This window comes from Phocoena phocoena, chromosome 6, assembly GCF_963924675.1.
Source record: "Phocoena phocoena chromosome 6, mPhoPho1.1, whole genome shotgun sequence".
Taxonomy (NCBI): domain Eukaryota; kingdom Metazoa; phylum Chordata; class Mammalia; order Artiodactyla; family Phocoenidae; genus Phocoena; species Phocoena phocoena.
Window position 1 is genome coordinate 91,580,310 of NC_089224.1, and position 25,787 is coordinate 91,606,096.

Consider the following 25,787-nt stretch of genomic DNA (forward strand, 5'->3'; position numbering starts at 1 on the left):
TAATGTAACAGGTTGTAAAGCGGCATTATTACTGATTTATTTAACAGTTGTAAACTAATCCTAGGTGCTAGCTACTCTGTTAGCAACTTTTACAAATACTATTTCTATTTGGTTACTAGCAGCTTAAATGAACATATAACTGGGGAAACCAAACAGCAGCTCTCATTCGTCACTTTAGAGTTCACAAATAGAAACATGTAGGTAATATTCCAGACCCGTGCTTATAATGTTTTATTTTGGTGGCAAAAAGGAGGTCCTTTCAGTTGGGCAAACTAAATAATTTTAGCTCCCATTCCAGGCCTGCCCTGGCATTGCTGGGTGGCCCATGGTACCAGGCAGCTCCAGTGATGCCCAGGGCTTTCTCCAGCTCAAGGGAGGGCCACCAGCCACTTCTGAGCATACACCACTGTGGGTCCCACCGCTCTCAACAATGCTGCCGTGATGTGGCCACCACTCTGGAATGTTCATTCCACATAAGGTTCTGTACTGGGAACTTCACATCTGTTATTATTTAATCCACACAACAAGGCTATGAGGTCAATAAATGTTACCACCTCATTTTATAGATAAAGAAACGGTTGCCTAACAGAGAAGTTAGGACACTCGCTAGCTAGTCCATAGCTGCACTGTGACCGGAATTGACATTTGCAAAACCCCTAGGCCAGTATCCTTTCCGCCAAGCCACGCTGGCTCTCTGAGAACCTGCAGAAAGGTTTCAGGGTCCTCATGCATGATCCTCTTTTGATGGAATCTGAAGTATAACTACTCTGGTCAAAAGTATGGGTGGAGACGGTTGGTGCAAAACACAATGTATCTAATATGCAAGCTCGGCATCTGCCAGAAAAACCACAGACCAACCCAGCACCATCATCGGGCTCGGCTGCTAGGGTGGCGTGTTCAAAATCAAGGTTTACTGCTCCTCCAGAAATGAGAGGAAAACATTTCATAGTTATGAGTCTTGCTTAGGGTCTAAATAACCCTGTGTTCCAGTTTTCATAGAGGGCCAGTGCACAGAGCCAGGTTCTGGGCCAGATTCACCCCCGGCTGCATTTCACCAGGAGGGCTAAGTGTTCTGCAAGGTGCTATTTTCCTGGCATCACCTCTGCACCCAGAGCACAGTTTCATCCCCGGCTCCCATAGAAACCCTCCCCACCCCCAGGACCCCACAGGCTATGAAGAGCAACTGAACAGCTGCGAACACTGGTTATTAGCTCATTTGTTCCTAAAGGGTATATTTACTGGGTGGTTTTTTGTGTGTGTGGTGGAGATTTGTTGTTTTAGTTTATTTTGGTTCTCAATATATATAATCTCTCCTAGACGCTAAGAGGAAAACGTAATTTTATTAGGGGAAAACAAACAAGCAAAACAATCACTTCCTTAGAGAGCAAAGGAAAGAAACATAACTCACAAGCCCCTGAGAATTAAAAACAAGACATGCTGACGGGCATACTTTCAGCAACCCAGACAGAAGAGCCAGACATCTGACGCCCAGCGAATGGCACTGCAAGCAGCGTCTGCCATCAGAGGGCCAGGCTGAGCTTCCAGCCATGATACAACGGCCAGCTACGTTCTCCAGAACCTCGGGGTCCTTGGAGGTGTCTTGGGGCTGCCTGTGGGGTGCTGGGGGTGGGTGAGCAGCAGGTACCAGCCCTGCCCTCCCTGCTCAGTGTCACCCAGAGCAGTCCGCTTTGGTCTGTTCTCTGTACTGGGCTTCCGTGGCAGGTTTCTCCTAGTGGGCCAAAATCAAAAGCTACAAAATTTCGAAAAACACTTGATCTAGCCCAACCTCTTTGTTTTCAGATGAGAAAAAGGCCGCCCCAGAGCTGAGTTAAGAGAAATGCCAGGGCTGGGCGGGAGGCCTCCAGATGCCTCATCACTAACCCACTCCTCCACACGTCGCACTCTACCAACTGCCCAGGGCGTACAGCGCACCAAGATAGGCTGACCTCAAAGACCACCCTCCCTGGTAGCCTGAGACCTGTGCCTGGGATGACCAGAGACTAACCAGATGGGGCTACCAGTGGCTGGAGCTTGGACACAAGGGCCGAAACAATTACATAGTCTGGGATTCTCTAGCATGACAGCTGTCCACTGAGGTCGAAACTCACATAAGAAAACAACTGTTTCAGGGAGAGAAAGAGAAGTACACACCAGATGGGACAGTGTCCTCTTGGGCAGCACAGAGACTCACCTGGGAGCTTTAAAACCACAGATGCCCAGGTCCTCACCCGGAGACTGATTCGATTAGCCTGGGGTGTGGCTTGGCTGAGGGTTTCAAAGCTCAGCAGGTGATTCCAATGTACAGGAAAGATCAAGGCCACCTGTGCTGGAGAAGGGGGCGGCCAACCACGCCCCATGGGCCGAACCTGGCCCACCTGCTTTTGTGAGTAAAGTTTAATCAGAACACGCCAGGAGTCGTTCATTTACATACTGTCTATGCTGCTTTCATGCTCCGGGGGCAGAGTGGAATGGTCCTGAGAGAGACAGCAGAGCCTGCGATGTCTAAAATATTTACGACCAGGCACTTTACAGAAAAAGTTTGTTGACACCGGTGCTAGAGTTTCAGTCTTGTGACAAGTTCTCTTCCTACAGGAATTTCACTGGGTGTTGATAAAGGTCTTCTACGTTGTATGACATGAAACCCGCACGTCACTGAGCCGATCCAGTTTTTCTTCTCGGGGAGCTTTTGCTCAAGAGCACGGCCTTTCTTTCCCATCACTGCCTGCAGTGCCGTTAGCACACTGTGGCATACACATTCCTATCACCTTTATCACCCACTGTTACAATACACAAAGCACAAAGCCACTCAAACAAAGCATCTGTGTTTCCCAAAACAACAAACTGTCTTGGAACATTCTACTGTGTAATTATTGAAAGCCAGGCGGACGGTATAGCCAGGCAGCAGAAAAAGGGGGTGGAGAGGAAACCATCAGGGGCTTCACTCTGTGATTTAACTGTATTAAGGAAAAAGTCAACATTGCAAACAAATACAGTCATTCGAGAGCAGAGCCATACCCGGACTCTGGGGGCACTTACCAGAACTGAGCTGCTATCATCGGGTTGCTTGCTTTAAGGGAAAAACAGAAAAGTATGACACCTTAGAGAGCTTTACCACTTTTTACCATTTTTACCACTTGTTATCAATGCTCAAGGAAGAGATTCCTGTGATCTCAAAGCAGCCCCAACCCCAGGAGGCAGAATCTTCATCTTGGCTACCTCTCCCTTCTGGAGGAAAAGTAAATCACCTCCCGCTGTGCCCCACCCTCCAACTCACTCAGAACATGCTCACTGAGCTAGTTCCCAGGGCCAGGAGTCCTAGGAGGCAGAGACAGACAGTCCCTGCTCTCAAGGAGCTCACAGTCTTGACACAGCCAGAGACAGAGGAGTGAAAGATCGAAGACAGGCTGAAATACAAGCAGTAACCTGTGCAGGGGAGCTCGGGGCAGACACCTCCGACTGGGTTCGGGGTGTGAGTCTGCGGAAGGGGCATGGACAGAGGTAGAGCTTGTGTACCTAGACACCATTTCGTTCTTTGAAAAATGGAGCATGGAAAATCATTAACGGTTTCACAAAGATGCTGGAAGTCTGGCTGGAGAAAACGTCAGTAAAATAAAGGAGGGAAAGAGGATGAAGACCAGGAAGGGAAGTGGAGGAGAAGCACGGAACCTGGAGTCTGGAAGAGCTCTAAGGCCACCTCGTGGCATCAAGCACCCTCCCCTCGGCAGCAGCCATACCGCGGCGCCTTTCCCTTTGTGCCTGTACACCTCCAAGGACTGGGCGCTCACTCTGTAAAGGGGGGGCACTATCTTTGGACGGCCCCACCAGCAAGTTCTTCCTTCGACCGGGGTGTTTCTGGGCAACTTTGACCCAACTGGCTACGTGTACAAGCATAATAATGCTCACCAGGGAGGTGAACACAGCCCTTGGGACAGAGAGCTTTCTCACCCCCCACACCCCGGCCCCGCCCCATCACTCACCACTCCCACTTCCTGCAACCAATCACCCTTCACGGACCTGTCACCCTCCCTGGACCCAGCCCCACCCTCTCAACCTCTGGTCTTTCTTGAAAGTGAGGCCACATTCCTTGGGCTCTGGGCAATTTTTTCCCCACGAAAGCAGCCAAGAATGGCTTTGGAGAGTTTCTGGCTGCCACGCCATTGTACCATTGGTTCAAAAAGGAAGGAAACAGTGGGGAACACAAGGTTAAAGATTCTAGATGGGAAAGCACAGGTGCCAGGTCCCACAAAGGCCCACTAAGTCCTGAGTTATACAAGAAAAACATATGAAATGTCCAGTACAATGATATATGGGAGGGAACAAGAGTGGGGTGGGGAGATGCAGAGGTCCTGCTATAAAAGAACAAGATAGTCCTGAATGGAGGAGCAATCAAGTGTGGACAAAGGAGAGCTAGGAGATGGGATCTGGAGGCCAGGTTTAAACAGAAACGAGCCCGGCTTGCTCAGCTGCTGACTGAACCTGTAACTGGGTACCAGGCCTCATGCAGGTGTGAGGCCACAGTAGTAAATGACAGACGAAGCTCGGGGAGTTCGGGAAAGGGGGGGTGGGTAGGGAGGGCAAGCATCCTGGGGCCTGGCTAAATTCACGGGCATGGTGTACTTGGATTGACTCTGGGCCCCGAGTCCAGTCTTTAATTAGTTCTGGTTCTGCTCTTAAGTGGTCAGAATTCTGGTTAGCGCGAGACTGATGTCCCCATTTGAAACTGGAAGATGGAGGGGAGAAGGGACTGTTCTTTCCGAGACATGTCTTCATCTTCCACGGGCAAGAAACATGTTTACCTATGATATCCCTAAGGTCCCAGGTCCAACAGAAGCAAAGAGGTATAAGAAAAGAAATATGGAAAAGGGGGAGAAGGAAATGAACACATCCAATGGGAAAGACTAAAGACAGCTGGATGGTGAGAGTAGCCTGATTCCCACCAAGAGAAGCCCACTGGGGTTTTGTCAAAAGCTTCGGAATGACAGAGAACAGCAGACAGTTCCTTCACAAACGGCTTCGCCAAACTCCTTGGGGCTTATTAACCAACTTAACCGTGATGTAAAATTCCAAGACAGAACGAAAAGCACACCACCTTTGAATGTCGAATGTCTCCGGGACGGATAGCGTTTACTAGGCTTCCTCTCGAAGGTGCTGGTTCTCCGTAACCTGGCGCCATGTGTAGCCTGGTATTCCGTCCGGCCACTGGAAAGCAAACATTTCACTGCATGCTACCAATATCAGAATGTCAGTACATTATACGCATTTGGAAGTGAACTTTTATTTCCAAGAGCTCCAATGTAAATTTCAACTTATCTCAAACTCGTTTGGCAAAGACACACACTAAATTTAGCCTTCCACTTGAAAATAAAATCGCTGTTGCCAAATCCAGGCTGTATTATATTTCCGCCAAAGGACAAAACCTGCAGTTTAGGTACCAGCCACTTGACTGGTCAAGCAGGTCTGAGTACTCGGAATATCTGACTAAGAGAACATTGATTCACACGTAAAATACCTTTCCTAAAACGTATTAGGTACACATTTAACTCTTTTAAAAGGCTGTTATCAATGACCACTTAACTAAACCTTGGCTTTCCCTGCTATGCCAAGAAAAACACTGCTGCTTTCACCAAGGCTCTCCATCAACCCAACGTCCAGCTACAGCTTCCAGGAGGCAATGCTGTCTTTGTCTGATCTATCACTGCCTCATTCCAGCCACCCTCAGCTTATGATTTATCACATGGAAGGAGCCACTTGCCACCTGCTTTGACTGCCTCCAAGGGGCAAACTCGTCTCCAAACTCCCTTCCTTCCCACGCTGGGCTGGACCAAGTCCCACGGGAAACCCCGCCTGGGCAACCTCAACAGTCCCACGGGACCTTCCTTCTCACGCTGGGCTGGACCAAGTCCCACGGGAAACCCCGCCTGGGCAACCTCAACAGTGCGGTCCTGCTCACTTGGAGCACAGCAGACTTCAGCACACCGTGCAACGTCTCTGCCAGGCTTCGCAGTTATGACATCTTCCTTCCGTCCTTCCTTCGCAGGACCCATGAGTCGATTCTTTCTCAGAAAGGACTTGGTCCCCCCCACTCCCCTCTGCAGCATTTAAAAATACATTCAAACCAAGCGATTCTTTAAACACAAGTGCACAGACATTTCCGTGCACAGCAGAAAAATTTGAAATGAACAAATCGTTTGGCATCTTAAATAGAGTTCAAGGACATGCCATGTGTGAGAAGAGGTTATGAAACCATGTGAAGTTTTAGATCTTGTAACAGCAATTCTCAGATCTGTAAACATGCCTCAGGAATCGACCCTGGGAGTGCATTTTAAACGCACATTCCCAGGCCTTATTCATACAGCCACACGTGAGTCCCCCATAGATTCTGATTACAAAGGCCTGAGATGAGGTCCTAAATCCTCATTTTAAAAAAACACCCAGGGAGTTCTCGTGCACTTTGAGAGACATGGTCTTAGAAACGTAAGTAGAAATATATCGGAATAAACCTCTCTTTCTTCAGGATCTTTTCAGATTCAAATATTCCTGAGCCCAGCCTGGGTCACTCACACGCACAGTGACATCCGCTCTCATTCTTAATTGTCACCAAATTTCTTGATGTTGGCGTGTGACAGGCGATAGAGTAGTGGTTAAAATATAAGACATAAGACCCAGACAGCCTGGGGTTGAATCTCAGCTCTACCACTGACTGGCTGTGACTTTGGACAGATTATATACCCGCCCCCGGACCTAGTTCCCTTATTTGTACAATGGGTATAATTTGAGGACCCCTCTCATTAAGGCCATGGGGAGGATTACAAGTTGGTACATGAAAAGCTCTAGGGCAGTGTGGTCGACAGAGCTTTCCAAAATGACGCTCATGTTCTACATCAGCACGGCCCAATGTGGCAGCCACCCACCTCACTTGTACCGGGCACCTGAAGCGTGGTTAGTGAGACCAAGAAGCCACATTTTTAAATGTACTGAACATGAATTAATTTAGATAGCCACATGTAGCTCGCACCTACTGTATTAGACGGCACAGTTCCAGCTAAATGTCAGCTGTTAATAATTTTGTGATTATTAGCTTCATCTTATCCGTGAGGAGGCGGAGGCTAGAAGAGCTCCGGCGACTCCACGAAAGGTCAGATGCTAAGAAAGAAGCAGGGGCAGGACGTCCAACCCAAGCCTCCAGATGCAGGTCCACTGCTCCTTTCACCAAAACATCACAGCTGCCCTCCTTCAAGACACATGACCGTGTTGTAAAGACGGTGCCTACCTGAACCTGAAGCGAGAGCCCAGTCTGATAAAGTCCGATCTGTTGGACTTCCTGTTTCCCGGCATCCGCAGCCGGAAGAAGGCATGGTGCTCCACGGCGCACTTCCACAGATGCTTGCAGGTCCGGGCGCTGTCCAGGCGGAACACGAACGTGTGCTCCTGTTCCCGGCCCTCGGAGGTGAAGCACGGGGGTCCCGGTGAGCGGGGATTTGTAACACTGACTCAGGATGACTCACGGCAAGGTGGAGGGACGGAGGCAAGGCTTACCTGGTCATCGTCCTCCACCACCACCAGCGTCAATTTGCTCTTTTTAAAATCCATTTTGGTAATTTTGGGCCTGGCCAGAAAGAAAGCATTTTCAAAGCACAGTCTGCAGCAGCGCCGTCTACCCATCACACCGCCGTTTCCTTTCTACCGTTTAAGCTCAGATTTGCTCAAGGAATCACTCATTCATGTTAAATGTGATTATCCAGAAGCGCCACTGCCATTTGTCAGACACCCACAAATGCAAGAGTACGTGTGTTTTAAAAATGAATCTGGGTGTTGCAAATATCCCTCGATAATCACCCATCACATATAATTCCACCACAAAATAGGAAAAGACATTTTTAATATAGGACAAAACTAAATTACCAAAAGAATAAGCCTATTTTGTTAGCTCCTTCAAAGATTAAAATGCCTGTCGGGGTCAGTCCAAGAGAATATTCACAGCCATCTCTTCCCTACAAATAAACGAAGGCACAGTCGGTAGAGGGTTCTAACAGGTCGTCACAGAGCAGAATGCAAAACAGTTTCCTCACCGCATTACTTAGTTTGCACATTGTTTACACGTTTTTCAGTCACTGGGAAAACCAATTACTTAAACGCACACGGTTCTTACCCTGACAACGTGCATGTCTACCCCATACATTTCCAGCCACTTCGCTTTATTCAGATAGGAGAGTTCCGCCTGGGCAGGGCTCTTTCCCCTTAGAAAAACCAACGAGACACATGTGAACTGCAACGCGTACACCCACACAAGCCTGAAGGGCACGGCCACATGAAGGGGTGCCTGGGGCAGTTAAAGGGATGAGGGCTACCGATTTACATCAACATGACACGACCTCCAAGAACAGACTATTAACTGAGCAGAAAGAGGACAGAGCAGGGCTTATAATACGAACGCTTAGGGAGACGACTCTGTGTGTAGATTTGTGCATGCGTGCGCAAAGGAGAAAGGCTGGAAGGATACACAGCTGGCTGCTCACAGCGGCTTCGTGCAGGAGGGAGCGTGGGTGGGGTGTGACAGGGACTGGGGCAAGACTCTACGCGCGCCCGCCCGTTTCTACGCTGTTGTTTCAATGGGATACGAGAATGTGCTACTGTCAGCTTCCATCTGCAAAGGAGCCAGAATGGCTGCGGGACAACGGGAAACCATGCTCGGTTTCTGAGTCAAGAGTGACTGGGCACAGGTAGTGTTTGGGGAAGATGGGCTGGGTGGGAGGAGAGGCGGTGGCCCTGTTATCCAGGCATAAAACTGCTAGACTAGGGTGACTAAGGGAGGAACGAGGACAAAGCAAGAGAGAAGTGGCAGGGCTGGATTTAGCTGTGGTGACCACGTGTCCTGAAATACAACTCTGTACAACACACGGTCTCAAACATGAGTGTCCCTGAAGGAACCCCAGGACACATTTCTAAAGGGTTTGCCCTAGCAGTCCAGGCCACGGACAGAGCCCCAGGTGTATGGGACCGGGTGGGTCAAGGCAGCACCCCTCTGCCTTGGTTAGGAGGCCGGGATGGCCATGGCGTCCCTGGCTATGCGACGAGCAAATCGGGACCAGGCCCTGTACTTCAGAGGAAGAAACAGGAGTATGGCTTGGTTTTTACTGTACATCTCTGGAAAGAGAGATGTCCTGTGGGCCTTTGAAAAACAGGACTGAAGCACAGGAGGGAAAGAAGTGAAGAGCTGGAGCTGCGATTTTATAGTCATCAACAGAGCCCCTCTGCCGTGAGATAAAAGAGTCTGACAAATGCTTACAAATGACCAAATGCATACATCAGAATGTTAGATGGTAGCATCAAGGTACCTGCACTCTTTCCATCTCTGGAAGATATCAAATTCCATCGCTTCTGTCTGATTTGGAATGAACCGAAACTCAGACACAAGCTCTGGTGTATGTTCTGGAAGCTCGCACTCCCCAAGCTCGGCTGCAGGTTTCATAAAAGGGAGAAAACAGGAGACAGTGAATGCTTTTGGTTATTGCAGCACCAGGTCCAAAGGCACTTTGCCTGACTGTAAACAGCACAGGTACCCCCTCATGTATAACCAACTCCCCGCTTTCAAGAGGACTTAACTCCCACTCGGTCTCCACACGTACGTTCAGAGTTCCCATGAATCACTCCAATGCGCTCCGCACTGGGCCATACACCATCATCTCAGTTATGACTGTCCCTCTCCCGACTATTTCTCTGGCCCAGGGAGGCCCTGATTACATTTCCCCCACAAAACTGTAGTGCCTGAATTTGCAATAAAAGGCAACTGCAGGCAATGGGGACCCACCCAGAAACATCCATGTAACAAGGCTCTCGTTAAGGGTAGGTCTGAACAGCACTCCAGAGTCTGCAGTGCTGGAGAGGACCAATCAAGAATTTGGTACAGGCAGAAATCAGGGAGAAAAAATCAGGCAGGAGGGAGAAGGAAGGAGTGAGGAGTGAGGGAGGAGGGGGTGAGAAGGCCCCGGGAGCAACTGCGGCAACTCAGGCAGAAGCTGGGAGGGAGCCGGCTGTGCAGAAAGGAGCGGCCACGCGGGCGATCCCAGCAAAAAGCCCGAAGCCGCCGCTTGGTCCTGGCTCTTGCCCAGTGCCCCTGGGAATGCAGGGCCCGAGGACACAGGGGGCCCATTCCTCCAGGACATGAATGAGAAAGCCCACTCTCTCCACTCCCCCCGACCCTTGCAGTGCAGGAGGCAGACCTCAGAAGGAAAAGGAATCCGCCAGGGGTTCCTCTATACCTTGTTTGCTATGAACTCTAATTACCTCTGATACCTTGCTGCACAAAGTGTGGTCCACAGACCAGCAGCGTGGGCCTGCTCACCATGCACAATCGCAGGCCCCACCCTGGATCTGCTGGAGCAAACCCACCACGTCCCCAGGAGGGTGGTGCTCACATTACTTTGAAAAGCACTGGTTTTCGAATGTGCCAGAATTGCTTGGAGGGCTCGTTCGAACACACATTGCTGGCCCCCATCCCCGGAGGTTCTAAATCCATAGGTCTGGAATAAGGCCTGAAAACTTGCATTGCTAACAAGTTCCCAGGGGATGCTGACGCAGCTGATGCAGTATGTCCCCAGGGAACACACTCTGAGAATCACTGCTTAACACGACATCCCACCGACCAGCCAGCAAATGACCAAACACCCCCAGGGACAGCAACTCACTATGGACCCAGCAGCCCTTTCCAGTGGCTTCTGAGCCCCAATCCCAGAGCCCAGCTTTCAGGAAAGGGACTCCAGCTGGCTCGCAGGAGAAGAGGTTAAAATGTTCCTGTCCACACAGAGGAAGCGGCAATACCATACTCGGAGGGGTGGTGGGAGGACTGCAGGAGACGGTGTCTGACACAGGGCAGGGACCTAGTGACTGTCCCCTCACCTGACTGCAGCCCCTCACCTGCAGCTCTCAACTGGACGGCACCCCTAATACCACCAGGTGGTCTGGGTCAGGACGTGCAGCTGCTGGGTGCCTTGGGCAAAGTCACAGATGAAGATGGTGACATGTTTGCCCAGAAAAGGTGAGGGCTGGGCTCCCAAGGCTGGGGGCCACAACTGACCTCTGACCTAGATGTCACCCTGAAGCTAGGGACCTAGCAAAGCTAGAAGGGCAGTCTGGGAAGAGATCTCCTTGATATGAACCACGCTGCACCCATGGGCCAAAGTGAGCCCTGTGTTTGCTGGTGTGTCTGCACAAGACTGGATTAACTGTGCATCTGACATCATCAAGCACAGGAGGGAGAAGCCAATGACGAGGTTCCCCCGAGACCAGGCAAAGGGGACACTCTGCTGTCTGCCTTCCAAGAACCTGCCGGCAAGAGGACACTTTGCTCAGTCTTTGAACTCTGCAGCCAGGGTCCCAGCTGTGAAGGGTATGGGGCGTGGTGGAAACAGCTCAGAGGCAGGAGGGCTTGACTACCAACTTGACCATATACTACCTGTGTGACCTGGGCAAGTCACTTCACTGTCCTGGGTCTCTGTTGCCTTATCCACAAAAGGGAAACTGACAAAGATGAAACAAGATCATGGACACACAACAAATGACTATCCCATTCTTCTCCTCCCTTCTTCTTCTTTGTGCCTGAAATAATTTCCAAATCAACCATAAAATTAGTTCTCAAAGAGCAGAGCCTCCAAGCAGGGCCACTGCATCACAGCTCATGAGGCATCAATTCAAGGACAACTGCAGCAAGACACGTATTCGAGGCTCAAGCATGGGAAGAAGTACACAAGCTCTCACTGTGCAAACCCACAGAGGCTCTTAGCGATCATAGTCCAAGGCAAACCGGCTTCTTTGCGGCTGAACTAGAAGCATTTACTGATGGGCTGGGGGGAGGAGGGGACATGGAGAGACAATGTGACAAAAACTTCCCCATTTCTGTGTCTACATCTTCAGTTTGTCTTTGTACCGGACATAATGACTGCATCTTAAATTACACTAATGTTGTGGTTCCAACTCAGATAGGTAATTTCTCCAAGAAGGGCTCAAATGACAGCTGGTATTCTTGTCTGCCTCGGCTACAGGGCAAGGCAAATGGTTATCCTAGAGCTGGGTGATGCCTTCACCACTTGGGGGCAGGCAGGGTGGTGACATCTGTGCCTCATCGTCGTCTAATCATTTAGGACGTGTGCCAATGGCCTTAGGAAGAACCTCTCAGGTGGACTGACTGCCCCAGGTCTGACATGGATGCTTTCATCCCATTAACTACACCCTGCCATCTACTGCTGGGCCACCAAGCCTGACAGTATGACCTCCTGGCAGCTCAGAAACTCTAGGGTGGATGCAACTTGGCAAGCTGGTGAAATACAGATTGGTCAAAGTGGACAGTCCATTTCCAAGTTCCCCAAGCCACTGCACATCGTTATGGCACTTACCATAAGGACCACTGTATCAGGAAAATATGGATGTGAAGCACTTAGCATTGTATTTAGCACAGACGGTTACCTCCAACACAAGTACCTTCAGACCACATGGGCAGACTGCCCTTCAGCCAAAGTCCATTGCGGGGGGGGGGCTCTTCAATTTCATTCTGCACTTACTGAGCACCTATTATATGCCAAGTCTCCACTAGATAATAAGCACTAAAGTGGTAGATGGACCTAGAGTCTGTCATACACAGTGAAGTACGTCAGAAAGAGAAAAACGAATATAGCATGCTAACGCATATATATATGGAATCTAAAAAAAAAAAGGTTCTGAAGAACCTAGGGGCAGGACAGGAATAAAGATGCAGACGTAGAGAATGGACTTGAGGACATGGGGCAGGGTTGGGGGTGGAAGGGTAAGCTGGGACGAAGTGAAAGAATAGCATGGACATATATACACTACCAAATGTAAAATAGCTAGTGGGAAGCAGCTGCATAGCACAGGGAGATCAGTTCGGTGCTCTGTGACCACCTAGAGGGCTGGGATAGGGAGGGTGGGAGGGAGACGCAAGAGGGAGGGGATATGGGGATATATGTATACATATAGCTGATTCACTTTGTTATACAGCAGCAAGTAACAAAACAATGTAAAGCAATTATACTCCAATAAAGATGTAAATATATATATATATATATATATATATAAATGAAAAAAATAAGCAGTAAAGGTGACTAAGGAATGGAAGTATCAGGGAATGGGAGTAACCTGGTCACTAAAAACCTTCTTTATAAGTACAAGCATGACAGAAAGAATATATGTACTAAAATTACCAAGTAGAAAATCATACCAAAAAATTTGTGTATGAGTCTGATCAGAACTACATTTTTAAAACTCAAACTCATAGACAGAAACTCTGCTTGTCTGTGGGTAGGACCGTAGGTTACTTTCTTCCTTCTGCTTGTCTGATTGTTGTCCTGATATTCTATAATAAGCCTGTACTGATTTTATAATTTGAAAAGACTTAGATCAACTTTTAAAACTTGGTAAATACAAAAGTCAGAAGCCAAATCTTACTATGGCACTCAAAAATAGTTAGTAGTTATAAATGAATACATCATAATTCATTATCCCATAGAAGCCCTGATAAACGAGTCCGCAATATATGTCTATCCGACGTGCTGATGAAATTCCTTATATGCAGTTACACGTTAGTATCCTTTTAATTAGTGCTGGCAACTTTAACAAGTGTTTCTTGTGCATGTTAAACTAAAAATCCACCAGTGCATCAGACAGAGGGAACAGTCAACGTTGAGAGACAGGCAACCCTCTTACCATCCAATTCCCACCCACATGCTGATGACTCTCCCCTGTGAGTGCTTCCAGCCTGACCTGTCTGGTGGAGCCAGATCTCTACAGACTCAAGAAGCTCCCAGAGGCCCCACTGGTCCCTCTCAGCCAAGAGACCCTACACAAATGTCCCCCCACTGGAGCCCAACTCTTCTTCTAACCATTCACTGTCACCATCTCCCATCCTTGGTAGCAGCCTATGAGTCATCTCTGTCTCCTCTCTCAACACTGAGCCTAATGACCAGGTCCTTCTCCTTGTACCGCTGATGCTATTTTGGGGTGTGTGTTTAACCCCCAGCCTTAGTTTCGTTTTGTCACAGCTACACCTCCTCACTTCACCCCCAGCCCCAGTCTTGGTCTTGCCCCCATCCCTTCTCCCCATCACAGTCACTGTGGCCTTTCTAAAATGCACGTCTGGCCAGGTCTGCCTCCCGCTCAAGAGGCTTCAAAGACGCCGTGTCTTCAAAGACAGCACGAAGTTCATGCACTTTAAATGGGGTCAAGGTCACCCGCCGCTCCAGGTTCTTGAACTTGGCCCTCTGACACCAATCAACTGCTAGTGCCTCTCCACACTTTTCTACTTTGTGCCTTGGTTCCTCTGTTCATCTCCATCTACCCTTCCCCCGACAGGCCTCCACCTTCCAAGCCTCCTGCAGGTCTCTCTTCCTGAAGGAACCACAGTGTACTCTGTACGTACACACGGAGTATGTGATCCGGCCACGAGGCCCTCATGGGACCGAAAGCTACTTGGGGACGGAGACCAAAGCAGAGCACTGTGCCTGGTACACAGGAGACCCTCATTTGTTGAAATGAAAAGCAACAACTTTAAAATGCTAATTACCACTAAGGAATAATGTACCTTGTAGGCAGAGAGCGGCTAACTCCACAGCTGTCTCATATGGGCATTTCAACCTTGGAAGGGAAAAAAAGAAAAGAAATTAACTGTAAATACGAACTTTAATATTCATAACTATATAAAATGTCAGTAACATCATTTCTCAGAAGGTAGTGATATTCAGATAATGATTTTTGTTCTCGGTGGTTTCTACATTAAAAAATGCGAACAAGCTGACTTACACTCCCTGTTTCCCAAAGTCAGCTCTCATCATATGGTGAAATAACCCCATCTACGTATAGTTCCTCTCAACTCTAAGTAGAGTGGGCAATTTTACTGAATCTGGCAAGAACTGGGAAGTTTGGGAAACTGAATGAAAAGCCTTCCCTTTCCCTTATTATTTTTAAACTTATTTTATCTTGGTCTAGTACATGCATCTTTTGAAGCTGCCTTCACTCTTTCTTGAAACGAGGTCATAGTGTTACAAATAAACAGAAACCATATCTAAGATGGCCAGGACAGCTGGATACACTCAAGCAATCGAATAACTGAGGCACCGCCACAGAGGTGTATTACTATAAATCCAGTGATCTCGTTCATATTTACTATTACAAATTTAGTTAGAAAAATAATGATGACACACATTGGCATAGCACTTCATAGTTTTCAAAGCCTTTTCATATATGTTTACTATCCAATTTGGTCAATGCATCAAGTGTGTCAACCCCTAGGATGGGGCTTGCCTGTCCTCCCCATTCCCACCTCAGAAATGAGTGTTCAAGTGTCCTGCCCACAGACGGCCAGCTGGTAGAGGCAACGCTGGGGCCGCCAGAACACCATTCTGCTAGGAATGCAGTAAATCAGGCTGACGTGCACGTAAACTGCAAAGTACTGTACAAATGAGAGGCATCGCCATTAATGTTTTTCCAGACCAAAGACAATCACCAGTTAAGAGGCTCTTAGTATGAGAAGCACAGTATGGAGAGAGAGAGAGAGAGAAACACACACACAATCAAAGATCTGTATTGCATGGCTGAATAAGGCAAATGTATACACTGTACAATCTACTTGTTCTATAGTGTACATTCCACTAGGATTCTCATAGCACATGTTCTAAGAGAGCTTCCAAATTCGGAAATCACATTTTGAATCTCCTTCAGATTATATTCAAAATCAAAATGTATTCCTGTCAGTAATAGCAGGTATTGCTTTTTAGATTCAGTGTATCTTAGTTTTTCATGTAACGGAAAATAGTCAACATGGCTGGTGAAAAATGACACAACTGTAAAAGGTATGACTGCTGAAATCCCATACCCTTAAAATACATACTGCCTGTGAAACCAACCATTTCAGTGCCAGTGGTTCTTGCACTCAACAATCGTTGTATAGCCAGAGGCCTAGTGTTTAAAGACCATTTTTAAGAGAGGAAAAGGAAATGAGATGAGATGTCTAAACCTCTTTCTACTAGAATCAGAACATAACCTCTTTACATTACTTAAATGCAGATGGTGATGAGTGAGACTTTTGGATGGTCCAAAAACTTGTCAGTGTATACATACTAATAACGTATCTTGCTTACAAATATGACAAAAGCCGTTATGAATGGGGCAGTGATGTGATCAGGGAGAGACTTATTCCCGGATACACATCACTTAAGATATTAAATGCTCTTGGAAATGCTTCAAGCCATATAGTAATCACGTGAAATAAGATGATGTTGACTGTGATCATGACTGTGATCCAAGTATCAGACTCACTTTACAATGCCTGGTGTACTTTTTTTGAATTTTGAAAAGGGAACAAGCGTAAAGAGTTAAAAAACAAACACACACGGTGAACTATTTAGAAAATATACTATGATCTACCCTGAGTTAAGAGTTAGAACAAAAACATACTTACTTTCCTGAAAGAATGTCATGCCTGAGTTGTAAAACAAACAGGTACCTGACAAACATATACAAAAGTCAAAAGAGGGTAACTCTTCCCCAGCCGCTTCCAGTCCCCAACTTCCCATCACAAATCCCACCCCACACACAGCCCGGAATTCTGCATTGTAAAAAGGGAGTCCAAATCAAATGAGAACTTGGGTGGAAGCATCTCCTCCTGTCTCTAGGAAGGCATCCCAGAATCTAGCTAGGAATGAGCGCATGTAGGAATTCGCAAGATACTTGGAGGATGGAACATGGAGCACTGCACAGTCCAATGACACCTCCACACGCCCTTGGGGCTCCAGGAGAGAGAGAGACACACACACACACATGCACACGCACGCAGGGCTCACACGCAGCATGCAACGTGTCCAATCCAACAGGCAGGGTAGAGCCACTGCATTGGGCCCTCAGCCTGCCCACCAGCAGATTCCAGAAAGGCTGCAGCTGATTGTATCAAAAAATTTACAGCTGACTGTAGTTAGCAACCACTGGAGGCTTTTTTTCTGATGCAGTTTAACTGCAGACTCTGCCTTTGAAAAAACAAAGTACACGTGCGCACACACACACACACATACACACACACGCGCGCGCGAAACAAAGTCCTGGAATTGGATGGCAGCTGGTCACAGGGGTAATGGAAAATGGGGAGGAAGGCAGCAAATAACACAAGTACAGTTCACTTAAGTAAAAGATTAAGTAAGTATTCTTTTTACCAGGAGGATGTGGGCATCAGAACCACTTACAGTGCTTTGTAAAAACGAAAGCTGCCCACGCTCCACTCCATACCTACAGAATGAGAAGCTTACACACAAGAGTGGTCCCCAGGAATCTGATTTGTTCAAAAGCCTCCCAGGTGTTTCTGATTCACAAACCCTGGTTAAGAATCACTGGCTCTGATGACAGCTAGAAGCAGCACACTTCATAAAGGACTCTAAAGAGAAACACTAGGATAATGTAATTTGTTTGAACTTTGAAAACAATGCACACGGTCACTCTCTGTGGAATGGATATAGGACAATGTGGGTGACGCAGACATGTGGGTGGTGGTGAAGGTTCTAGTACATTCCAGAATGTTAGTACTTCTGAGAAGTGCTCAACCACCATTAAACTGAGTACCCACATCAAGGAGGACACAACGCTGACGTGGCCAGAACTTCCAATTCCTATAGGAAAACCTAACCACAGAAGCCCCCAGGCCGCTCCCATGGGGGACATGGCAATAAAGTCGGTCTTTAAAGTATTACTTAGGGGGTCACCTCCAAGCCAGCGGCCACCACCATGGATCACCCAGAAGCTTACATGTCACCACAACTGTCCATCACAGACAATGACAAGGAGATTCTGGGGACATCAAAAACAGCAGAAGGCTGAGTAGAGAATCTCACTGATAGAAGGGTGGCTGGAGGGAAAGTCCACACGTAAAATGTTCTTTAAGCCTCTTTTGCTTTGACGCTATTTCTGAAGTCTAAGAGACAGGCAAGGGCAGGTGCACTATAAAAGAAATTCGGTGGGGCGGAAAGATACCGTGATGGAATTCTAACAACTTTGATATTATAACCATCAAGGGAATATTTTGCAGTTGCTTAAAAAAATAAGGTGGCAATTTTGGAGGCAGAGATGCTCTTCTAATATCTGCCTTCTCTTTTTGTATCTGAGACAAAATTAAAGTGCCATAGACCAACTAGCCAATTTACCCAAGGTCCAACAAAATAGGAACGTGACAAGAAAATAAATTTTAAAATTTTGATTCACTATGAAAAAGGTCCAGTCAAGCAAAGTGTGGATTTTCAACAGAATACAGAGATAAGCACACACAAAGTGCTAATAACAGTTGCTCAGAATATAAAGACAGCAGATGAAAGAGGCGGCAAACCCACAGTTTAGAAGACCCGTGGATTGTAGGTAAGGCAGGTGCTACGAGGTGTGGGTGGGTAGGAGGACCTTGTTTTGCATCTTGTCCTACCTTGTAAACTCTTCACGAAGGTTGTTCGGTTCTGAAGAATAATATTTAACTCGAAAGTGCAAAGCATAAGCAGGTCCAACTAAGCATTTGGAGATGGAAGGTTCAAGATGTTTTTCCCCAATTTTGAAGATCACAGAATGGACAAAAGGAAAAACATGTTAAATATATTAACATATCCACCACGGACTCTGGGAGGTAACAACAGAACATACAAAGCTAGTAAGTTCTTTTCAATACTAGTTTGGAAAACTAAAATGGACTTCGGTTTTGACAAAAGATAGTTTAGCTAGTAATCTCATTCTGGAAAAAAACCGTCATCATCTAGATGAATTACTAAGAGCTAACCTTTTACTTTCACCTCTGATTCACCCAAAGTGATACTAACTTTTAACAAAATACTAAGTGGGCTAAAGGAAAGTGACACATAAACAGTCAAGTGTTCTGTAATCTAAAAATACTACGGTAGGGCTTCCCTGGTGGCGCAGTGGTTGAGAGTCCGCGTGCCGATGCAGGGGACACGGGTTCGTGCCCCGGTCCGGGAAGATCCCACATGCTGCAGAGAGGCTGGGCCCGTGAGCCATGGCCGCTGAGCCTGCGCGTCCGGAGCCTGTGCTCCGCAACGGGAGAATGGGAGAGGCCATAACAGTGAGAGGCCCGCGTACCACAAAAAAAAAAAAAAAAAAAAAAAAAAACCTACGGTAAAAAAACCTTAAAAGTATTGAATTAAAAAAAATTACTCATACATAAACCACACTGAAGAAATCTGGTTACCACAACTATAAAATCAGAGAGCTGGACCAGACTGTCAAAGATCCTTCCTGCTCTCCCATTCTCTGAATCTACTTCATAACTCACGAGAAAACGAATGTCACAGGTATAAAGTCATGTTTCTGAACAGCATATCTATCAGTCCTCACTGGGAGAAGTGTCTGATTTCAAATGAGGGCTTAGTCTGTTTTTCAACACCTACTAAAAACTCTTATTCAAATTTTAAACTCTAATATTTAGCCAGCCTTAGGAAATTAAAATTCATCCTTAAAATTGAATCCATTTGAAAATGCTCCCAAGTTCTAATGAAAATGTAATACCTCAAAACATTGGCAAAGGAGTTTACTCTCTGATAAAAGAAGGTAGTAAACTAAATTCTGCTTACTTACTTTTCATCTGCTTTTTTATGGGTTTGGAATGATCCAGCCAGTGCTGAAAGAAAGAAAAAAAGTTTTTCTTAGGAATAGTTCATCAGTAAGATTACACAGTCGCTTGGAGTTACCCTGCCCTACAACTCTTAGTAATTAAAACCAGGGATTGTACCAGATCATGAGCTCTTAGGCTGGGGATCTGCAAACAGCTTGGAATGGTATAAAAATACCTGTGCTACATGAAAAGATGCTCAACATCACTAATTATGACACAAATACAAATCAAAACCACAACAAGGTATCACCTCACACGGGTCAGAATGGGCATCAACAAAAGGTCTACAAATAATAAATGCTGGAGAGGATAAGGGAAAAGTGAACCCTTATACACTGCTGGTGGGAAGGTAAATTGGAGCAGCCACTATGGAGAACAATACGGAGGTCCCTTAAAAAATGAAAAATAGAACCATTTGATCCAGCAATTCTACTCCTGGGTATATATCCAAAAACACTGAAAACATTAATTCGAAAAGATACACACACCTCAATGTTCATAGCAGCACTATTTATAATAGCCAAGCCAAGTGCCCATCAGCAGATGACTGGTTTAAGAAGATATGTGTGTGTGTGTGTGTGTGTGTGTGTGTGTGTATAACAGACTATTATTCAGCCATAAAAAAGAATGAAATATTGCCATTTGCAGCAGCATGGATGGACCTAGAGATTATCATACTAAGTGAAGTAAGTCACAGAAAGACAAATATTACATGATATCACTTATATGTGGAATCTAAAAAATAATACAAATGAATCTATATACAAAATGGAAACAGACTCACAAAAATAGAAAACAAACTTATGGTTACCAAAGGGGGAAGGGGAGAGGGATAAATTAGGAGTTTGGGATTAAACTACAGATGCAAACTACTATACATAAACTAGATAAGCAACAAAGAGTCACTGTATAGCACAGGGAACCATATTCAATATTTTGTAACAACCTATAATGGAAAATAATCTGAAAAAATATATATATAACTGAATCACTTTGCTGTACACCTGAAACACAACATTATAAATAAACTATACTTCAATTAAAAAAAAGAACAAATATCTGTGCTTATACGCATCAAGAGCATTTCTCCTGGGGAGAGTTAGCTTTCCAAAGAGGTGCCTAAAATAACCTAACACCCTTTACCTCACTGATCTATAAAGTCCCTTCTAGTCAGCGGAGCCACCAACTGCCTTTTCCTTCTGAGTTTTCTCAAGTTACAACCAAGTCTCCGTTAATCTAGTAATGACTACAAGCCCCGCCGTCGAAAATCTCTGCTCATACACAGGTCTTGGCATTCTGTCGCCCTAAACTCTAAAATTTAAAACCAAAATTCATGACCCTTTAAATGACCCGCACTGAAGATGGAAAGACAGGAGGGGATTTGCCTGAGAGAATTCTGCTCTGGCCCATGAAGGCATTTCAACTTCCTCTAGTTTTCACCAGAAACACCACTTCAGTCTCATCCATCCAAGGAAACTGCAAAACCATTTCCCTCATATAAACGTTCCTCTATAACATCCAAGTTGTTGACACTACAGTCCTGAAGAGCCTCAGGAGCCTGACTTCCATGGAAAGCAACATTTAGGAACATGAAACTGCGAGCCTCTCCAGGTGAACAGGAGCCTCGAAGGGCAGGGACCACGCACTCAATCATCTCTGAGTTTCCTGTGCCAAACACAGAGCCTGGCACCCAGCCAGCCCTTATCAGATGCTTGAGAAATAAATGTTCAACGTAATTTTTTAAATGAGGCAAATAGAGACCTTCCCATCCCTTTACGTAAATCCCATGCACGTGGAACATCGCTGTTAGGATGTTGGAACAACACAGCCCGCAGCAGGTTTCTCACTAGCTGTTCAAAATCCGAGGCCATTCTGCTGACCGTCAAGAGACTTTCAGAAGCAATCTAAACTCTGCACATTCTAATAATGAGAAAGGGTGGGACTGAGTACCGTGCACTCTACCCCTCACCAAAGAGCCCACTCTGACTGTGTGGGAGGAGGGGGATGAGGAAACACAGGAGCAAATAAGAGATGAATTATAATACCATAAGCTGGGAGTAGTACAATGGGAGACCGTGGGCTCTGTCAACCCCACTCCCCAGCTAGGCAACTGTGTGATCAAAGCACTGGATCCCCATAGCCGGATGCCTATCTCAAAGGCTTATGGACAGGATGCTTTATCTCACTGTTCATAGCTTTGAATGGAAAATGACCTAAATGTCCATCAACAAAGATGGATTAAAACAATGGCTCCTCCATATAATGAAATACTATTCAGCCTTTAAATCTATTTAGGCCTATATTTATTGACGTGGCAAGAGATCCACGGCACAATGTGAGATGGAAAAAAAAAGGCAGGTGGGATCCCTTTATGGAAAATTATTATTTCCTATCAACATGTCTAGAAGAATTTATAGAGGTTATTTCTGAATGTGGGACTGGGAATGACGTCTACTGTTTTTCTTTTTTAATTCTCTGCATAGTTTTTTTCCTTTGAATGGGAATATTATTTTCACGGTGCGGGGAGGTGGGCTGGGTTGCCAACTCCCATCATTCATTCATCACTTGCCTATCGGGCAGTTTCTGATGATCAATTTGTATCATTAGAATTCAGTCTCACTGCTGCCCTCAACCAAGCTGGAAATGCTGAACTTTAGCCCCTGGGAGGACAGATAAAGACTTGATACAAACATAATATTTACTTTCCTGCCAAAGTAAGTATCATGCTAATGGCTTGGCTAAACCTGTTCTTTGCCTCACTTTCAAATCAATTTATCCTTAGCAGGCAAGAAAAGTTCTCCCTGCAACCAGCCTTCTAATCTTATTAGCCCCAGAGGCTCAGAGATTAAAGGAGCTTGTCCCATCTCTTTCCCTTCTCAAGTCTCCTTATTGTATTTGGAATAGAACGAACTTCAGCCCACTGTTGCTCTCCCTCTACTGTCAAACTCTAATCTTGATCCAGGCCCAACCTGTGTCGTTTCCTCAGCTGTGGTTTTCAACCCTGGCTGTGTGTTTCAATCACAAATGCCCAGGTCCCACCCAAGATCATTAAACAGAATCTCGGATCCTTAGTGTTTTTTAAAGGCTCCCAGTATCCCATTAAATATTTAGTGTTGAAGTTTTCCTGCATCCTCTCCTACCCAAGAATATGTCCTAATAATGATCCTGGGGATCTTGAAATATCCACGAGCCCTTCTGAAAACTGCTGTCTGAAATCTCAAGCAATTTCAGGGTTTATTAGCCAGATGTCTACAACCCGTGTTAACTGACAGGCAGATCATGGCTAGATGCTCCACCTGGACAGCAGACGCCTTTCCCTCTGACCACACTGCTAAAGAAGCCCCCCTATCAGGGACTTCCCTGGCGGTCCAGTGGTTAAGACTTCACCTTCCAATGCAGGGGTGTGGGTTCAATCCCTGGTCGGGGAGATAAGATCCCACGTGCCTTGTGGCCAAAAAAATCCCAAAACATAAGCAATATTGTAACAAATTCAATGAAGACTTTAAAAATGGTCTGCATCAAAAAAAAAAAAAAAAAAATCTAAAAAAAAAGAAGCCCCCTTATCCATGAGTGCTGGCCTCCATCCTTCCCACCTAGCCACCAGCCACAGAGCCCTGCCCAGAGCAGGACCCGCCAGGATTGAGGCCTGTGAAAAGTCTGGGGCTCACAAAGCCGGGAAAAGAATCAGAAACGGCTCCATTTAAAGAGCTCCTTGACCCTGTGGTGTTCAGATCAGGTTTGCTCATCTGCATCAGAGGTGCTAAAAAATCCAGTCACAAGCCTAAAATAAGAGATGATAAAATCTATCTTGTATCCAACCAGTTCAAAATGACCCGACTTTTCTTCTTAGCTGTAGGAGCTGACCAGACTCGGATCACTCATGCTTAATCCCATAAGACCACCCTGCGACTTGAAGACGCTGGGGGCACTCAGGCCCAATGTGGCATTTAATAAATTATATCCTATACTTGGCTTGAAGCCCTATTCAGCAGCAGCAGGACCTGTCTTGGATGTTCACCTACATTCGGCTAAGTACAGCCAGGCCGCCTGTCGGCAGAGGCCAAGGCAAATGGCTCCAGCCCTCTTAACAGACCATTAAACCAGTCACCGGAAACAGACAGGTGCCTTGCTGAGTTCAAAGGGCAAGACATTTAACTCAAACACTCTAACAGGTATTAGGTGGTTTCTGATCTGAATTTCTCATCCAAGTCCATCTGGCAAAACCCTTCCCATAAATCGAGATGTGAGATGATCTGGCAAAGCCCATCTGTTCTGATAGTACATCAGTTCTAGAATTAGAACATACATAAGGCTGGTTATAGAAGTTAATTGTCTAAAATCTACACAGAAGCACTTGAATCACAATGGCCAGGAGAAGCTCAGGGGTTGAAGAGGGTCTAAAAACTCTGCCTGTACAACCCTGGGCCATCACGTTTGAGTGATGGAACTCATAAGTGGCTTTCTAGTACCTCTAGATTTTCTTGGCTTGTAAAAAGTGTCTTGTAAAAAGTTTGCATTTAAATTAGCGCTGGAAGGAATCTGAGAGAGAATCATATCCAAAGGATGTAAAGAGAAAGAAGAGAATGAACACTTTTGGAGCTTATTGTGTGTGATGTTGTGACTCATAATAAGAAATGTATATATTCGGTCTTTGTCAGTTTCTGGCACAAAGCTCCTAAAACCCTTGTAATTTCCTAAGTGGTAACAGCAGTAAAAGTGTCTTAACATTCATAATGAAACCCTTTCAATGATACCTGAGTTTACGTGAATGAGGTGACTTTGGGAAAGCACCTAAGGATGGGGCTTGTTGCCAGGGAAACCAAACACATGACTGATTACAGGGTTAGAACTTTCAGTCGCCTGTCACCTCCCCGACCTCTGGGAAGGGGAAAGGGGCTGGAGGTTGGATCGATCACCAACGGCCGATGATTTAATCAATCATGTCTATGTAGTGCAGCCTCCATAAAAACCCAAAAGGACAAGGTTCATAGACCTTCTGGGTTGGTGAACACACGGAGATTTGGGAGGAGCGGCATGAAAGCTCCACACCTCCCCACCCCCCTATACCTTGCCCTATGCATCCGTTTCAACTGGCTGTTCCCGAGTTACATCCTTGTATAATAAACTGGTAACCTAGTAAGTAAACTGTCCCCCTGATTTCTGTGACTGGCTCCAGTAAATTAAACCCACAGAGCGGGTCATGGGAAACTCCTACCTATAGCTAGTAGGTCAGAAGCACAGGTGACAACGTGGACTTGGGATTAGCACCTGAAGTGTGTGTGTATGTGCGGTGCGGGGGTTGGTGGGGAGTCTGAGGGACTGAGCCCTTAATCCGACACTGTCTTCAGGCAGACAGTATCAGAATCCATTGCTTGTAGTGTTGGAAAAAACACCCCTTATGTTATGTCACATCCATCCCTTTCTCAGGCTTCGAGCAGAGGAAGGTGGCCGTGGAGAGGACTCAAGGTACCCTGGATCACAGCACTAATGAGGCAGGATTCTAACTCAGGCTGTGTCGGCATCCGGTGCTCTGGGGCTCCGCATCACACCCCACCAGGACATACCTTCTCTGCCTACCGGAGGGATCTCTCCTCGTCCTCATTCAGCATGAAGCCCTGCCAACCCATTCACGCCAGCTACTCGAGCTTTCCTTGGGGATTCATTTAAATCAATTGCAGAGACCCCTTCCCTTTATCAATAGCTTCCCATTCAGCGCCAATACCTGCACATGGACAGGAAAACACTTGCTCTGCTAACATTCAGAAGCAGGCTGCTGGGAGGCCTGAGGCATTTCTTGAGCTGTTGCACACGTCTTCGAGAAGGAGGCAGGAGATCAGAGTTCAAGTCCCAGCCCTGCCACTTGCCTGGCATGTGGCCAGGAGCAAGCCCCCCACCCCATCCCCTCAGCTTCCTCATCTGTGCACTGAGCGGTCCCCTAACACAAGAATCAACTCAGTGTCCATGGCAACTGTAATGAACTGTTCAAATGAAAGGAAGGGTTTAAGATGTTTTCTCTGACAGTAACATGTCCCACTACTAGTGTTTTTTTGTTTGTTTGTTTTTAACATCTTTATTGGAGTATAATTGCTTTACAATGGTGTGTTAGTTTCTGCTTTACAACAAAATGAATCACTTA

General features: G+C 46.3%; 1 protein-coding gene across 3 annotated transcripts in view; it reads right to left on the reverse strand.

The window, feature by feature from the left end:
• Positions 1 to 25,787, reverse strand: part of EPB41L4B (erythrocyte membrane protein band 4.1 like 4B) — a 142,144-nt gene that overhangs the window by 67,916 nt on the left and 48,441 nt on the right. For all 3 annotated transcript variants that reach the window (XM_065879777.1, XM_065879779.1, XM_065879780.1), the window contains exons 3-13: positions 19,615 to 19,657; positions 18,458 to 18,536; positions 16,463 to 16,507; positions 14,588 to 14,640; positions 9,336 to 9,456; positions 8,150 to 8,237; positions 7,903 to 7,991; positions 7,537 to 7,606; positions 7,271 to 7,440; positions 5,090 to 5,199; positions 3,037 to 3,067 (exon numbers count right to left, since the gene is read on the reverse strand). In XM_065879777.1, coding sequence (XP_065735849.1) covers positions 3,037 to 3,067; positions 5,090 to 5,199; positions 7,271 to 7,440; positions 7,537 to 7,606; positions 7,903 to 7,991; positions 8,150 to 8,237; positions 9,336 to 9,456; positions 14,588 to 14,640; positions 16,463 to 16,507; positions 18,458 to 18,536; positions 19,615 to 19,657 — 899 coding nt within the window. The remainder of the gene's footprint in view (positions 1 to 3,036; positions 3,068 to 5,089; positions 5,200 to 7,270; positions 7,441 to 7,536; positions 7,607 to 7,902; positions 7,992 to 8,149; positions 8,238 to 9,335; positions 9,457 to 14,587; positions 14,641 to 16,462; positions 16,508 to 18,457; positions 18,537 to 19,614; positions 19,658 to 25,787) is intronic.